The 17,297-nt window shown below is 40.5% G+C and overlaps 1 protein-coding gene across 3 annotated transcripts in view; it reads right to left on the bottom strand.

Moving 5' to 3' along the window:
- The window catches only part of mtr (5-methyltetrahydrofolate-homocysteine methyltransferase), a 32,050-nt gene extending 15,021 nt beyond the window's left edge, over positions 1–17,029 (bottom strand). For 2 of the 3 annotated variants that reach the window (XM_041814893.1, XM_041814894.1), the window contains exons 1-19: positions 16,863–17,029; positions 14,180–14,391; positions 12,356–12,445; positions 11,284–11,353; positions 11,080–11,172; positions 10,644–10,750; positions 10,215–10,274; positions 9,142–9,236; positions 8,247–8,347; positions 6,824–6,885; positions 6,632–6,699; positions 6,474–6,553; positions 6,190–6,302; positions 5,965–6,105; positions 3,862–4,047; positions 3,405–3,584; positions 2,750–2,866; positions 2,336–2,476; positions 360–449 (exon numbers count right to left, since the gene is read on the bottom strand). In XM_041814893.1, the coding sequence (XP_041670827.1) occupies positions 360–449; positions 2,336–2,476; positions 2,750–2,866; positions 3,405–3,584; positions 3,862–4,047; positions 5,965–6,105; positions 6,190–6,302; positions 6,474–6,553; positions 6,632–6,699; positions 6,824–6,885; positions 8,247–8,347; positions 9,142–9,236; positions 10,215–10,274; positions 10,644–10,750; positions 11,080–11,172; positions 11,284–11,353; positions 12,356–12,445; positions 14,180–14,391; positions 16,863–16,911 (2,055 nt within the window). In that variant the 5' untranslated portion in view covers positions 16,912–17,029. Of the gene's footprint in view, positions 1–359; positions 450–2,335; positions 2,477–2,749; positions 2,867–3,404; positions 3,585–3,861; positions 4,048–5,964; positions 6,106–6,189; positions 6,303–6,473; positions 6,554–6,631; positions 6,700–6,823; positions 6,886–8,246; positions 8,348–9,141; positions 9,237–10,214; positions 10,275–10,643; positions 10,751–11,079; positions 11,173–11,283; positions 11,354–11,650; positions 11,670–12,355; positions 12,446–14,179; positions 14,392–16,862 lie in introns of those variants that run through there. The other variant, XM_041814895.1, reaches the window with a different exon arrangement.
- Positions 17,030–17,297: the final 268 nt, after the last annotated feature.

Genomic DNA, 17,297 nt, shown 5'->3' with positions numbered 1-17,297 from the left:
AACTATTTCTTGAGTGAACCACTGGGCGGAGTGACACAGTGCAGCAGCCATATCTGGAGTGTAGCTCCGGCTTTGCATTTGGCTTTAAAATGTCTCCGTCTGGTAATGTTCCATGATTATTTCATAGCGTGGTGAATGTGCAGGTCACAACTTGTCCACGAGAGCGTTTTGGAGTTGTTGGATTGTGTATTTGATGAAGGAAAGCTCTGTGATTACTACTATAGATATGAAATGATGACATTCTGTTGGGACCACAGAAAACATCTGCAGCAGATATTTGGAGCTTTTTAAACACTTTTAGAACATTAAATAACCGATCCTGTGGGGAACATTCTGGATTAGACATGTATATACTTTACCTTAATGAGAGCGTACTCCAGCCTCTCCTCTACACTCCCTGATCTCCACTCGTCTGTCTGAACCACCTTCTTCCCTCCTTTCACATTATTCTGGAACAATAACAAAGAACACTACATTAGTTAAGATTATTGTTATTATTATTATCATCGTTGTTGTTATTGTCGTTGATACAAATGTACATTTGAGGACAAAATTATTAGCTCCCCCATGAAAATTTCAGTTTTTCTCAAGTATTCCCTAAGTGCTGTTAAACAGTGGAGAGTTTTTAATACAGCTTTTCCAAAAATCCTAGTTTAATTTGGATGCTTATATTATTTTACTCTGCACACAGAAACAAAACTATTTCATTAAAACAAAAAACGACCAGGGTCAAAATTATTAGCCCCTTTTAGAAATGACCTTTTAGTTGAGCCATAGCAAAAACCACTGTTGGTCAATGATGGGCCTTAACTTAGCAATGCTCAGAGCTTGTAAAATCAAGTTAAAACCAACAGTTATTTCCTAGTTTACACAGTATAAAAGCCTTAGAAAGAATTTGAGCTGTCACTTGAGCAGGCACAATGCCAAAAACAAAAGAAATCTGTTTAGACTGGAGAAAAAGAAAGCAGGAGAAGGATCTACAAAGTTATCACAGCGTTTCCAAGAGTCAAGAACTGGAGAGAAATGTAATCAAGAAATTCAAAGAGAGCCACACAACAAGCCTGGCAGAGGTGGGAGAAAGATTTCAGAGACTCTGGATAGAAAACTAGTGAGAGATGTGTCTGAAGACCTCAGAACAACTGACTAAACTCTAGAGAAGGACTTAGACTAGTCAGGAACTGTAGTCTCAAAGAAGACCATCACTAGAGCCCTGCACAGAAATGGACCAAGAAAACTCCCCTTCTGCAGAGGAGACCCCTTCAAACCAGACTGAAGTCTGCTAAGGACAACCTGGAGAAGGATTATGAATACTAGAAGCATGTCCTCTGGTCAAATGTAACTAAACTAGATCTCTTTGGCTGCAGAGACGTTGGTGATGTTTGGAGAAAGAAGGGAGAGACATGTCACCCAAAGAACACCGTCCCCACAGTGGAACATGGTGGAGGGAGGATTATGCTGTGGGGACGCTTCAGTGAGTCTGGAACTGGAAACCTTGTCAAGGTGGAAGGAACCATGAAGAAAGAAGGAGATGTGGAGATTTAGAAAGAAAACCTGAAGCTGTCAGCAACAAGACTGGGTCTGGGTCACTTTGTCTTCCAACATGACAACGACCCAAAAGTGTGAGAGTGAGCGTTATTGAGTGGCCTGCACAAAACCCTGACTTAGATCCCACTGAAGATCTGTGAGGTGAACTGAAGACGAAGGTCCATGCTAGAAGGTCATCAAAGCTGGAGGAGATTGAGAGATTCGCCAAAGAAGAATGGGCTGGGATTCCTCAGTAGACGTGTCAGAGACTAAAACAACAACAAACGACTGCAGACCGTTATCCAGCAAAACGGAGACATTATTGACTATTAGAGCCAGGAGGGCTAATAATTTTGACCCTGCTAGTTTTTTGGGTTTTTTTTTGCTTTGTTTTACAGCACTTGAGAAATATGTTTAATTCAATGACATTTTCATAGGAGGCTAATAATTTTGTCCTCATGTGTATATTCAGACATGTAACAAAGGAATTGCTGCACACACATTAGTGAAAAAATAATAATAAGTGAGGGACAATTAGAATTATAAATCTGGGACTGTGATGTGAACCGCTGAACTTCTAATATTTATTAGTATATATTTAGTAATGTATTTAGGATTTTCTCAGTTGTATTTAACAGCATCTCTGAGGTATTTCATTGTTTATTTAGTAATTTCTCAGTGGTATTTGGTAGAGCGTTTAGTAGTTTCATTTAGTTATTTAGTTGTATATTTCCTAGTATGTTTAGTAATTTCTCTCAGGTATTTATTTGTGTATTTAGTGGTTTATTTAGTATTATATTTACCGTATTACCTGTGCGTAGCTGAGCAGTTTCTCAGTAGCCTCGGCGTCTCTGTTGAGGATCAGGTCTTCACACAGTAACAGCAGCTCTTTATTGATGTCATCGTAGACGGGCAGATTCCCAGCGTTGACAATCCCCATGTCCATCCCATCCTGAGACACACAAAGAGTTAAACACCTACACCTGTGTCTGAGGAGGAATCTCTCATGGGGCCATCAGTGATTCACTCATATAACAGCTCTGATTATGATGGTAGATAGATGCTAAACAAGAGCACACATCACATTTTTTCATCAGACTCAGTGTTAAAGCCGGTTATAAACCATTGCACTGAGCCCATGTAACTCTGAACTCACGCTCCTCCTGAAGAATACAACACTGATAAAAAGCATTGACCTCTCTATGCTCTCTCTGAGTGTTTCTACCTTGATGGCGTGATAGAGGAAGGCTCCGTGCATGGCCTCTCTGATCTCCTCCATCCCTCTGAATGAAAACGATAGATTGGACAGCCCTCCGCTGACCCGAGCTCTCGGTAACGTCTCCTACAAAAGCACATCATTTTAGTTGTTTTCATAGCACATCTTCACCAAATCATGTATGCAAAAGGCTAAGAGGGAATGTTTTATTGGCTCTGGAGGATATCATCTTCAAAGGCAGAGGATGGATTGTATGTGAAGCTGGGGATGTTGGGGGCTTTTTCCCCCTTCGTCTTTACTAGATAAATAGAAGGTCATAGTTGGAAACTTCTGGAAAATGTGGGTGGAATTTTTCCAAGTTCCACCCACTTTTCCAAAAGTTCCCCACAAAGAACAGTAAACACGAGGGAAAGGCTGCTGGTATATCTTCGTTCTGATGATGACAGAGAGGTGAAGGATGCTGATTTTTTCCCTCGTCTGTTTTGGGTTGAAAAAGGACACTAGCTATTCATAATTAGGGGCTTCCTCTTTGTTTCTAGGTTGATCTAAGGTAGTTTGAGGCAGCATTTTCAGTATGGTTAGACTCAGAAGACTTCATGAACATTTGCTTATAAAGGGACCTGATTGGTGCAGCTCCTCTTCAACCCTTGCTCTGACTGGTTACCTTGATGAGTTTGGTGGCTCTGATGAAGTTGACGGCGTACTCGTTGTGTTCCTCCATGCCCGTGCCGATGGTCAGGATGTTGGGGTCAAAGATGATGTCATTGGGGTCAAACCCGACTTTATTGATCAGCAAGTGGTATGCCCGAGTGCAGATCTCCACCTTACGCTCTGTGTCCGTGGCCTGAAGAGGATGTAGGGATTATTTTGGTTTTATTCATGTGTTTCCTGATGTTTTTATAACTGTACAATGAGTGTTGTTTTAATAATCAAAAGAAAGAATGGATGGACCTATGTGCAACCTGCATGCAGAATCTGACTTTATTTTTCTTAATCAAAGCAAACAGTTAACCCAATCTCACGTGTATGAGACCTCTAGTTTTCTTGCTGTGGTGTTTTTTTCATTCGTCCTAGAATCGTATCAAAGCTTAAATTCTGGCACCATGACAACCATCTCTCACCTGCCCTTCCTCATCAAACGCCATGACGACCACAGCGGCCCCATAGCGTTTGACAGTGGCGGCTCGCTGAAGGAATTCATCCTCGCCCTCCTTCAGGCTGATGCTGTTGACCACACATTTCCCCTGACAGCACTTTAGCCCCGCCTCTATCACGGCGAAGTTTGACGAGTCGATGCACAGAGGGACCTGAGGGAGAGGAGACTCTTAGTCACTCTTTTATTTAATCTAACATTTACTTTATTTATTCAGGATAAATCAGACATTAAAATATACAAACTAGTGCTGTTACTCAATTAAAAAATAATCATGTTAATCACATCAAGACGCTGTGATTAATCATGATTAATCACAGCATTTTTTTTATAGTTTAAGTATATTTTTATGTTTTAAGATTTTTAAAGGTTGTTATTGTCAAGTGTTTTATTTTCATTCTTTTAATTCTATGTACAGCACATTAAAGGTGCTGATCTGAGTCCTTATCGATACCACTATCGATATTTTCTAAAGTTTGGTGGAAAGACAAAAATAAAGGCAAATATTTAAACTACATGTGGCCTTAGCTAAGTAGATTCAGAGCCTCTACTGTATATCACTCAAATATAAACACATAGTCACACTGTATTTATTGAAGTTTCTCATCAAAAACTACATTTCCCCATTTTTATGTGACATTAGAACGCATCATAGCATATAGAATACAGTCGTCTAATTTACTGAGGTTACCTGAACGCATCATATTTTCCGTCTTCAGCTCGTAAAGTTCGCTAATTAACTTCAATTTTGCCAATTCCACCGCAGATTTCTCCACTGGATTAATATTGTTAACAAACCGGACTGTCTCAAAGTTTTGGAGCACTTTTCAGCATTTATCTGAGCAGCTGAAGAAGAAAACTTTCCTGAAGCAGCTGAAGAGAGTGGTATGACCACGGCTTGGTCCCGTGTTGTTGTTAGCGTCTTTGCTGACATTAGCAAAGACGTGCTTTGCCTGAAGGTGGTACTTAAGACTCGTTGTGCTCCCGTGTAAAGGCAGTTCATTACTGACTGCAGCATGTACCCACAGATTTGGTTTTATCTTTTATATCATTCTCCAGCTTTTTAAAGAGAAAATGACCATTAAGCAGACCTGGGTCTGTCTCCTCACTCATCTCTGCTGGCTGTGTCTGACCCTCTCACCTCTTCACCCCCATGAGAAATGTGTGGTTTTTGAACCAGGCTGTAAACTAGTTTATTTCTAGTGTAAAAAACCCTTTTTAACTGGTGTTCAAAAGGGACTTCTGGTTTTTCTGCAGCCAGCCTCAAGTGGACACACCTGGTATTGCATTTTTTTGCACTTCCGCATTGGCGTCGTTTTTCAGCACTGGAAGTTGCTGCTTGTTTTGAAAGCTGCAGACTTGTATCATGTTTGAGGTTTATTGCGTGTTTGCGAGGTTATTACTTTTGTAGATGTTGCAGACCTCTAAAGTGATAACACTAACAATAATTCTGCCTCATCAGAGTCGACATTTATGTCATTTTCGTATTACTGCGACATACTTGAATTTACAAATCCAAACTAGATCTACTTCCACGTGGTTCTACGCCTCCTCAAGATCTACTTTTATCACAAAGTTCTGACATGAATTAAGAGAGGCTGGATGGTTTCTGTGGTGGTTTGATTGGTAGAACTCGTTTTCTTTAACCATGTAGGTGTATGTTTACAATAAACTTTGGGTTACAGGGCTAAGGAAGTGTATAAGGGCCAAACTGACGCATTAAATAAATGTCAGTTAAGTAAGAATCGAGGAAACAGTTAAAAATTAACATACCTGTTTGTGTCAAATGCTTAACAGAAGACTATTTTTGCTAAAACATGGATGAATTTGACAAAAGGGGGAAAAGCTGGTAAAAGTGGCCTTCCTGGTTAATCACCTCAGAGTTTGAATGTCTTACCAGCAGCTTACAGTTTTAACAGCTTTTCTTCCTCAGAAAGTCAGGCTTAGACAATGAGCTACAGCTGAAACTGAGACAATCGTCACCATAATCCAGTAAATCAAACATAAATCAGATAAATAAATCTCACAAATGATCTATTGGGACATTGTGTTGTGACTTTCAGCCTCATACCCGTGCGATGTCGGGCTCAGAGGCGATGTAGTTACAGAATCGCGTCATGGCGGCTGCTCCCTCCAGCATCCCCTCGTCCATGTTTATATCCAGAATCTGAGCACCCATCTCCACCTGGGTCTTAGCTATGCTCAGAGCCTCCTGGAAATACATACATGTATAGAAATGAGCAGTTTATTTCAATAATAAATGCCTATAATAAACATGGACTTTATGATTTCTGACCTCGTAGTTTCCCGCCATGATCAGTTTAGCGAACTTCCGTGACCCGGCCACGTTGCAGCGCTCTCCAATGTTTACAAAGTTGGTGTAAGGGCCGATCCTGAACGGCTCCAGACCTGGAAATGATCAATAAACGATCACATTAACACGCTGAAGGTTAGGGCATAAAGATTAGCTGGAATCATAAACATTTATACAGCAGCTTCAGATGAACTCCACCAGGCTTTTAACATGTTTTTAATAATTTAAAACACTGGGAGCTCTAATGAACTCTACCAATCTCTCACCAGACAGCAGCAGATAATCCTGATAAATATCATCTGGAGGAGCTCTGGGTCTACAGCTTCTGACCGCCTCACTGATCGATCTGTGGGACAAACCCAGAGGAAAGAATGTGAATATTTAAAATGTTCAAACTTTGTTAAACGTCATCAGAAACACAGACCTGATGTGAGCTGGAGTCGTCCCACAACAACCTCCAACGATGTTCACCAGCCCATCCTCTGCAAACTCCTGCACACCAACGCAGACCAAAGACCAACACTCTTCATGATGGAGTTTAATTTATCAAAACCATCAAGCAATATAACAAATAAATAAATGTATTAAAAGACAAATCAAAAAGAGAGACAAAAACCTTTAGATGTGCAGCGGTGAGCACGGGAGTTTCATCATAACCTCCAAACGTGTTTGGCAGACCTGAAACACAGAGGTGATGACATCAACATTACATCATCCAGGTGGTGGTGATCATACATGATGTAACATTGACCAGGTGACAGCAAGCGTACACGGCATTCCAGATTATTATGCAACTTATATTTTTCCCTTGATTTTCCTAAATAGTCGATGCAAATGACAGCCAGGCAGAATATCCTCCCAGAGCTGCTGTTTTGATGTGAACTGCCTCCCACCCTCATAGATCTTTAGCTTGAGGATGCTCCAAAGGTTCTCAACAGGGTTGAGGTCAGGGGAGGATGGGGGCCACACCATGAGTTTCTCTCCTTTTATGCCCATAGCAGCCAATGACACAGAGGTACTTATCATTTGTTGTCATGCATGAAGATCATTTTGCTACAGAAGGCACGGTTCTTCTTTTTAGACCATGGAAGAAAGTGGTCAGTCAGAAACTCTAGATACTTTGCCGAGGTCATTTTCACACCTTCAGGGACCCTAAAGGGTCTTTCAAGCTCTCTCCCCATGATTCTGGCCCAAAACATGACTCCGCCCCCTCCTTGCCGACGTCACAGCCTTGTTGGGACATGGTGGCCATCCACCAACCATCCACTACTCCTCCATCTGGACCATCCAGGGTTGCACGGCACTCATCAGTAAACAAGACTGTTTGAAAATGAGTCTTCATGTATTTCTGGGCCCACTGCAACGGTTTCTGCTTGTGAGCATTGGTTAGGAGGGGCTGAATAGTAGGTTTATACACGACTGCAAGCCTCTGGAGGATCCTACACCTTGAGGTTGGTGGGACTCCAGAGGCACCAGCAGCTTCAGATACCTGTTTGCTGCTTTGTAATGGCATTTTACCAGCTGTTGTCTTAATCCCATGAATTTGTCTGTCAGAAACCTTCCTCATTATGCCATTAACAAATCAGCCACAAATTTCTCCACAGTACGATGATCACGCATAAGTTTTCCTAAAATATCTTATGTTTTCATACCTTGTCCAAGGCATTGCACTATTTGAGGCTTTTCAGCAGCAGAGATCCTTTTTCTTTCCCATATTGCTGAAACCTGTGGCCTGCTTTATAATGTGGAACGTCCTTCTTAAGAAGTTTTCCTTTAATTGGGCTCACCTGGCAAACTAATTATCACAGGTGTGAGATTGATTTGAGTGATCCAAAGAGCCCTGAGACACAAAACCATCCATGAGTTTAACTGAAAAACAAAAAATTGAATGTTTATGACACTAAAATCTAAATTGCATAATAATTGGGAATGCAGTATATATACTCTAAAGCCCAATTCAGACGAAAGATTTGCGATGCGACGGTTTTAGAATGTCGCTGGCGAGTAGCAGCAGTCTGTTCTATCTTAATATTATTTACCTGCATTAGGGTAACAGATAATAAAGGCACAGGTGTTTTGTCCAATGGCTTCAATGAAAGGTCTCATCTCTGTGGCTCCCAGAGCACAGTTCAGACCAATGCTGAAATAAAACACACGTACATAAATACAGAATGAGAGAAAATATGAGTGAAGCTACAACAGAGACACAGGAGGTGAACTACTGTTTGACTAAAGGAGAGTTTCCACTAATCCTGCTTGTTTTGTAAACAATAAAACATTAATTCATTCAGTCAGTCAATCAGTTTTGTTCACAATTATTGCTCTACCACAGACAAAAACTTGAAAAAAGTACTAGAATAACCAATCAATATTGTCCTACTCTTTTGACACCCTTCTAACAGGACATCAAGTATACCTACCGGACCCTGAAGGGCGGAGCTAGATGCTCAGAGGTCTGTTTATTGGTCAGAGAAAACGTATCTTCACATACAGAATAAGTGGGGAAAAAAAGGAAAACAAAGAGAGCACCATGATACTCCATGGATTTAAGGAGAAAAAAATTCAAGGCTGTTTTTGTGAATATCAGCATGTAGCACAGCTACTATCGTACCAAACCAGCCTGAAAATAACCTGACAGCTTAATGAAAACAAACCCAAAGTGAGCCCTTTAGGGTTGGATGGGTATGATGGTATTACAATAGAAGGGTGCCAGAAAAGTAGGAATCTGGTTATCTTGGTACCTCTCCTAAGTTTGGAGAGAGGAAACACAAATCACTGTGAACCATACTTAGACATACTGAAACACTGCTGATAGGATGTATCAGCAGCTCTGCTAGCAGCAGGTTTCATGGTAGTCTCAGTGTTTCTGTGGGATTTCTGTAGTAATGGTAACAGAATTATTGTGTTAGTGTTATGTATGACAGAATATCTCACCACAAGGGTTTAGCATGGGACACACTAACAACGAAGGCTTCTCCCGTCTGACCTGACAGAGTACGCCCACTACGGTCCACAATCGTCCCTGAGACCTGAACCAGAGCGGGCCAGAAATATGCAGGTTAGATAATGAAACATGTTCTCAACGCTACTGTCAACAATCATCCCTGAGACCTGACACAGGTTAGATACGAGATAAATATAAGAGACATATTTGTTTTTCAGATGTAGGAGAGAATGGGGTTGGCTGTCACAAGGGTTGGTTGTCACGCTCATTTTATCTTGCCACCAGTGGGCACTGCCTCCCAAAATTTGGTATGGAAATGTCCACAAATAGGATCAGAGCACACCTAAATAGTCCTCTCTGAAGTCGGACAGCTGAACTAGGGGTGAGAGGACTTTTTGTGTTTTTAGAGTCAAATTGTAATTATTCAGCTGCTCAAGATTTTTCTTCAGGTCTTTTATACAACGCGTTTATAACAAAACAATTGTTACCCTTTCAAGGGTAATTTGAAGGGGAAGCCTTAGTTTATTAGCCTTAGTAGTCTATTTGTTTTGTTCTTTATGTTGCTATAGGCTGGCCTAAAGATGTGCCTTGTTCATTTCCTGTTAAGATGCATTAAGTGAAGTTATTGGTCAACTTATAAATGCAATTTAAGTTTCAAATTGAGTTCTGTGCCGTCTTTTTAAGATTTTTCCCATTAAAATGATATTATGACAACCATCCCATGATAGGGCTGGGTGGCACAATGTGTCATAGTGTCTTTAATAGTTAATTACTTCTTTGTTTAAATAAGTTGTAAAATGAGAGGAATACAAAAATCAAGCCTTTACCTTAAGCTTTAATTTAATGTTGGAATGACAACTGACTAGTGTTTTGATGATGAGCAATTCACATTTGAGTAAAAAGCATGAAAACCAACCCTTTCTCCCCTGTATCAGTGACCTAACACTGGACTAAAGCAGATGTAAACACAAGGAGTTAAAACACAAATAAGAAAAAAAATCTCATATTGATGGGACTAAGATCGTAAACATGAAATACATAGTTTTAATATGCTCAGACTTACAAATACGGGCTTTCTCTCGAAGCCCTCCTCAAACATCAGGTCGATGGCAAATAAAGCCGCCTGCAGAGGAAAAACACAGGAAGAGGTTTAAATCTTGTTACAACCAATAAGAGCTGAGCACATGTCTATTAATCTGTTAATTGTAGGAAATAATCCTGTTAATCTGAAAAACAATCATCAAAACCTCTCGTTCCTGTTAAATCCAGGGTCTGCACGATAAGAGGACTCAGACCTGAACATTTTCACTGAGTAACCAGCAGGTTAACATTAGTATTATAATATAAACACTAAAACTGATGAAAGGTTTAACCATCAGAGAGAACCAGTCCACAATGAAAAATGCTGTTATAAATGACTATATAAACCACACTGAATATTTAAAATATGTCTTATATTTAAAAGGTCAATAACCAATCAAGTGAGAGCTACCTTGGCATTGGCGGTGTCAAAGATGGTTTCTACAAGTAGGATGTCAGCTCCTCCATCCAACAGACCTCTGACCTGCTCCGAGTACGCCGCCACCAGTTCATCAAACGCTACAACACAAAAACACATCAGTAATGAGAGGCTCCTAGAGTATTCAATACCAAATGCTTTCCATCTCTAGGGTTTACAGAGAACGGTCGAGCATCTGTAGGGTTTACAGAGAACGGTCAACCATCTCTAGGGTTTACAGAGAACGGTCGAGCATCTCTAGGGTTTACAGAGAATGGTCAAACATCTCCAGAGTTTACAGAGAACCGTCGACCATCTCTAGAGTTTACAGAGAATGGTCGACCAGAACAGGATGAAAAACACCACATGATAAAATCTGACAGTGCAGGCTGTAGTCCTACTCCCCTCCCTTGGTGTTCAGTGGTCTTACTGATGTTCCTGTAGTCCGGTCTCTCCACTGACGGGGACACTGAGAGCGTCTTATTGGTTGGACCCACGGCGCCTGCCACGTAGCGTTTACAGCCTGATAACAGAGATGACGGTGTGTTACAAACAGGTGGAGACCCCCTGATGTCTGGGTTTGAACAATACTGAGATTAAATAGAGATTTACTGATATGACAGGTGGAGTTCACCTGTCTGTTTGGTGACATCATCAGCTGCTCTCCTCGCCAGCTCTGCAGACGCTTTGTTTAGACGATACGCCTGAAACAAAAACACATGAAAAAGCACATCACAAACGTTTAAACTGCCCGTTTCCCTGCTGATGACCACTGATGATGAATCAGGAACTAGACGGGTCATAACATTTAACAGGAGCAGATTTCACCGCTACACCTGCGACTCTGTTTAAAGAACAAGCTCTAGATATAAATCCTGTTAATGCACTAAATAACAGGGTGCTAAAAATTGTAAAGCTTCAATATTGATGTGTGAGGTTTATCTTGAGTCCTGAGGGGCCTGAGGGAGGATAAGAAAGACGAGGAGGTGAAGAGTGAATACCTGTGAGTGAAGACATGAGAGCCATCTGGTCAATTATCTGTTTGAGATCAGGGTGGACTACGGTGGCCAAGAAGGCTGACAGCTAAAATATTTAGTGAAATGAAAAAAATATTTTGTGCTCAAACAGATTTCATGGAGAACAGATCAATATATTTCACTTTAAAACTTAAATTTAACAATTATTTTGTGTTTAATGAAATACTTTTTTTCCATGTGTGGCATGAAATATTTTAGCTATCATTATTTTTTTGTGTTTCCTGATTTTTTACTCCAAAAAGATTAATCAATTAATCCCAATCAATCAACATATGCTGATAATTTAAGAAAGGCTGCATTACAGGTAGGTTTAATAATCATAATAACAATAATCAGAACAACATTAAGACTCTTTATCAGCTATTACTACAGGAGAAGAGAAGACCGAGGAAAAACTGTCCACTTACTAGTAAATCTAGGTTTGTGTTAATCTGTAGAATTTTGATTTTATCATAAAAATTAAGAGCACAAAATTTTATTTTTAATCAGCGTACATTTTAACCACATTTTCCCCCCCGTGATTAATTAATCATAAATAAATAAAAACATTTCATAACCCTATTTTTTCAGACCCCTCCTCTCTGCTGTAGGGCGAGTAACTGAAGATTTCAGCAGCAGTCCGTGTCAAAGCGTACAGGTGTGTTTTGTCCATACAGGTGATGTTCTCACCAGGTGTTCTAGTCCGTAGTCGGCCTGTGCTGTACAGGTGCTGCTGAAGGTGTTGGTCTCGATGATATCGGCTCCAGCTAACAGGTACTCCTAAACATCAGGACAGACAGGAAATCTCACCATTTACTCAGGAATATACAGCAATGCTGTAATTTATCTAACATCCAAACACAGTTCTGATTACAGTCCTCACAGAGATTATCAACCATGTTATCTCTGACAGAAGCTGCTGTCATTCAGCACACAGGAATCAAACATTTCATATTACAGTAACTTTACTACCTCGTGTATTTTAAAGATGATTATACCTTGTATGGTGGTCAATACCCACTTTTCAGCACCTAACAATTTTTAAAAACACCCTCTGATAATTTAATAAGAAAGTTCGGACCGAAAAAAAATCTAAAAGCTCCAGGTCTTCAGTCAAATTTAACCAAACAACAGACAGAGAAATAGAGAGGGCAGCAGTGGAGATTTAGGGTTTAACATAGATGATTAATACATGTTTAATATGTGTCACTACCCTGTGTTTATGTAATTAACCTTGAAAATATTATAATTCACAGCTGTGTAATGCTGAGTAGGTTGATGTTTCCCTCTATGATGAGTTTATTTATTATTTTAGTGTATTTTTGAGCATTTCACTAATATTCTGAGTATACTGTCATATTCACCCATACTGCTCAAAGTGATTGTTTTCAGAATTATGTCTCTCCTGGACTTTTTGTCTTTAAAAGCTTGTAAAACATCAACCCTGTGGTGCACAGTCAAGCTCTATTCATCTTTTTTTTCGGGACAACCTGGACTTAAAGAATATATCTACTACAGTAACGTTACTTGAATTTCAAAAAGGTACAGGACTCTAAAGACAAAAGAAAAAAGCAAATCGGAATCTGAAACTCAAAGATTTTTTTTGATAACACAGTAAAAAATAGTGAGTAGGCATTTTCTTTGCACAGACTTGTTCTCCCATCTCTTTGGGACACACCGGTGGAAAAATAAACATTCTGTGATAAACAGTTTTCAAAATACCTACATATATACAAAGAAAAGTCCATGAGCTTTTTTTTTGCTGTTAAGATTCATTTGTGCCATTCCTCAAAGCAGTAGGAACACAACAGCTTGCCACTGATTGACAGCCCCTCCAACAATGCATTGCGGGTAAACAATATGGCAATGCCCATGGCAGGAAGCTCAAGTAAATGATTAAAAATTGATTAAAAAAAGACAAAAAGATGCTTTATATCAGATTTAATGACCTGGATTTGATCTTTGAAGACCCTGAAAAGTCACAGAAGTCCTGAGCTTGCTAGAATGGTGTCCTTTAGAGCTACGGAGACTTCCAGGGTAGCAAACAAATGACAAAAAGGTCAGCTTTCAGAGGAAAAAAGGAGTAAGTCTCTATGACATATGGTTCAAAAGATATTAACGTTTTTATAAACTGTGGCACTTCCTGTTGTACGCGACAGCGTTGTCCTCAGAGACCCCAGAAAGTCAGCAAAGTTCTGGGCTCACTAGAAAATGTTCTTTAAGATCTATGAATGCATGAACATAATCAGAGAGGTATAACAGAGAGCTTTCAGGAAAAAAAAAACAGTTAGGGCCTAAGACTTATGTTCAAAAGTTAACAAGCAATTTACAAAGGGGTGTGCCTGCAGCAAGGATCCAAGAAACATGAGCACTAAGGGTTAAACTTTGTGTATATTGTAGATTATGTGTGGCTGAATGATGCTGAGCAGGTCGTTGTTTCCCTCTATGATGAGTCTATCTAGTATATTCATATATTTTTTTGTATTTTATTAGTGATGATATATTAAATATTACCTTGTGTATATTGTAGATTATGTGTGGCTGCGTGATGCTGAGCAGGTCGTTGTTTCCCTTCAGAGGGCGAGGGTGATCCTTAAACTCGTCTCCTCTGAAGTCTTCCTCCTCCAGTTTCTGCTGCTGGATCATCGTCCCCATCCCTCCGTCCAGGACCATGATCCTTTGCTGCAGCACGGCTCGCAGCTCTGACTCCAACACACTCCCATATCCTGTATGAACAGAAGAGGAAATTATTAATCCTGGAGGGTAAACTCACATTTACACAGAAACAGAGAGATTTGAAACATTGACATTTGGGGGTCAGGAGGAAGAGCTGGGCTGGTTTTGGGGGTCTGGAGGAAGAGCTGGGCTAGTTTTGGGGGTCATGAGGAAGAGCTGGGCTGGTTTTGGGGGTCAGGAGGAAGAGCTGGGCTGGTTTTGGGGGTCTGGAGGAAGAGCTGGGCTAGTTTTGGGGGTCATGAGGAAGAGCTGGGCTGGTTTTGGGGTAGAGGAAGAGCTGGGCTGGTTTTGAGGGTCAGGAGGAAGAGCTGGGCTGGTTTTGGGGGTTGGGAGGAAGCGCTTGGCTGGTCTGGTGGACTACGGGAAGACCCCCCAAATGGGCTGGTTTGGGGGGTAGAGGAAGAGCTGGGCTGTTTGGGGGGTCTGATCAGTAGAAACATCACAGGTCAGGAATGACCATGAGATCTAATGACCTTGACTTTTGTCAAGTTTGATTCTGTGTTAAATTAGAGCAAAGGTTGAGGAAAATCCCTCAAAGCGTTCTTGAAACATCTTCACAAAGATTCTCCAGAATGGATGGACTGTAGGAATATCAATAATTTTATTAATCAATAAGGCTCCTGTGCCATCACTTTCTCTCATTTTTCACCATGAGAAAATCAGAGTTTGTCCAATAGATTAAATAGTCTTCACAATAACATTTATTTACAACAGATATCAGCACTGATCTAACTGATGAACAAGGCTACTGATATCTGATCATGCCACAGAAGCACAGAACTATCACCTGTTCTAACACGTCAGCTCTGTTCTCATCCATCGCTCTCCTGCCTCTACACAGAGCAGAGAGCCATGGCTGAAGAAGGAGCAGGATACTTCATATCAAGTCCTTAAAAAGAACCGTACGTCAGCTAGACGGAACTGTTTCATGTTCAAAAATGAAGATGGTGGTAAATGAGGTCTTCTGCACCTTATTCACAAAGTCTGAACATCAGATAGCAATAGAGAAATCATTTTATTTATCTAAAGAGACAGCATTCCCAACAGCAGAGTCACACAGGGAGGTAATCAGCAGCAGCCTCGCTGCAGTCCAAGGTTTAACCAGGTTATTAAGAAACTTTTCAACCTCCTCACATCAGGATACACTTGTTTTTAAGACTGCATTTGAGTTTAAAGGGGACATATTATGCAAAAATCAATTTTTTAGGTTCTTCTAAGAAAAATGTGATCCCCTGCCTGTCTACAATCCCCCCAAGAATCAGAAAAATCCCCTGACCCCTTCCTCCACCTTTCAGAAAATGTGTGCTGAAAAGAGCCATTCTCAGATTTTCCCCTCATGATGTCATGTGGGGAGTTAGCCCCGCCCCCAGGTTCAGTTGTCCCTCCCCACTTGGAAGAAAGTTCCACCCTCCTCTCCTGATCTTCCTCTCAGCTGATAGCTGAAGTGCTGGATAGCTCAGTGTTACCCTGCTGACTTTAGTCTGGGAGATCGATGGTTGAAATCCCAGTCGGTGCATAATCCATGTCCAGTTTGGGCCCTTGGGCAAGGTCCTTACAGCATTGTAACATCAGGAGTTCCACATCCATTTCTGGAGAGGGGCGTGGTCAGGGGTGGAGTTAGACAGCTCATTAACATTTAAAGCCACAGACACAGAAACGGCTCGTTCTGAGAAGGGCTGTTAGAGGGGATGTTAGACATTAGGGCTGAACGATTTGGGAAAATAATCTAATTGTGATATTTTTTCCCAAAAATGCGATTTGATATGTGATAAGTTCTTAAGTTCCTCATCTTGTGTATTTTCCAACAAACTCAAGCAATAAATTATTCTATACTGTAACCAATACAATATCAGTCTAAATTAGGGCCTAAGTATTTAAAAAAAAACTATATAATCGTGATGATTTTGACTCGTATTGCAAATTGGATATGAATCGTTGCATTGAAGGGAATGATCATTTTTTATGTCATTCTTATACATAATACGAAAAACTTACAAAAATTAAGCATGACATGTAATGCGTAATATCTCTGCTGCAAAAAAAAGTTTTATCTTATTTTAACACAGATTTAAGGTTAAAAATATTGCAACTTTTGCGATTTGAAAACTGCAGCAGGCCATATTGCGATTTAATCTGATTTTCTATTAATTGCCCAGCCCTATTAGACATGCACAAATCCACTCCAATGCTGTTATTATAAGGTTAGAGTCTATGAGAGAGCTCATACGGTTTCTGTTTAACATCTAAATAACAGGTTCACTCTAATAATCTGCAGAAATGTTCTTTAAAGATAAAACTGTCAACATTGAATGAGCTAGAGCGGATTCGTAAACACACAGTCAGACACGTGGAACAAGTGGACAAGTGGACAGAGTTCAGTGGGACAGACCCAGGGGGGGAGGGGGAGGCTAGCTAAGCAGGCTAACGTTTTCATAAATAAAGTTAGCTTTAGCATATTTACCCGCCGACGCTCGTGCCGCGGACTGATGGAGGAGGTTGGTGGGCGCCATGTTGTTTAGAGCCAGCCTTAAGAACAGCCTCAGAGTCCGCAGGGTTAGTTTGACAGGTTAGTGAATCCTCCTGATAAAAAACTTCCACCAGCCACCGGCAGACAGCAGTCCTCCACGCTTCTTCTACAGTCCTCCCATGACCCCGATACCATGACACACTTCCGGTAGTCCTTCAAAATAAAAGCGTCATCACAGCGCTGCCCAAGCCAGGCTGCTCTAAAACTCTATTTTTCTGTTGATAATAACCAAATAGTAGATAAAAAAACTGTTATAAAATCAGAATCATGGGATTAAAGTCAGAATTTAGATCATTATTAATACAGTTCTGATTATTACCTTAATATAGATATACATAAAAGGGATAAAAAACCAACTCAGCTCAGACA

The sequence above is a fragment of the Cheilinus undulatus genome, linkage group 20 (genome assembly GCF_018320785.1).
Source record: "Cheilinus undulatus linkage group 20, ASM1832078v1, whole genome shotgun sequence".
NCBI classification, from domain to species: domain Eukaryota; kingdom Metazoa; phylum Chordata; class Actinopteri; order Labriformes; family Labridae; genus Cheilinus; species Cheilinus undulatus.
This window is presented reverse-complemented; position numbering and strand designations above follow the sequence as displayed.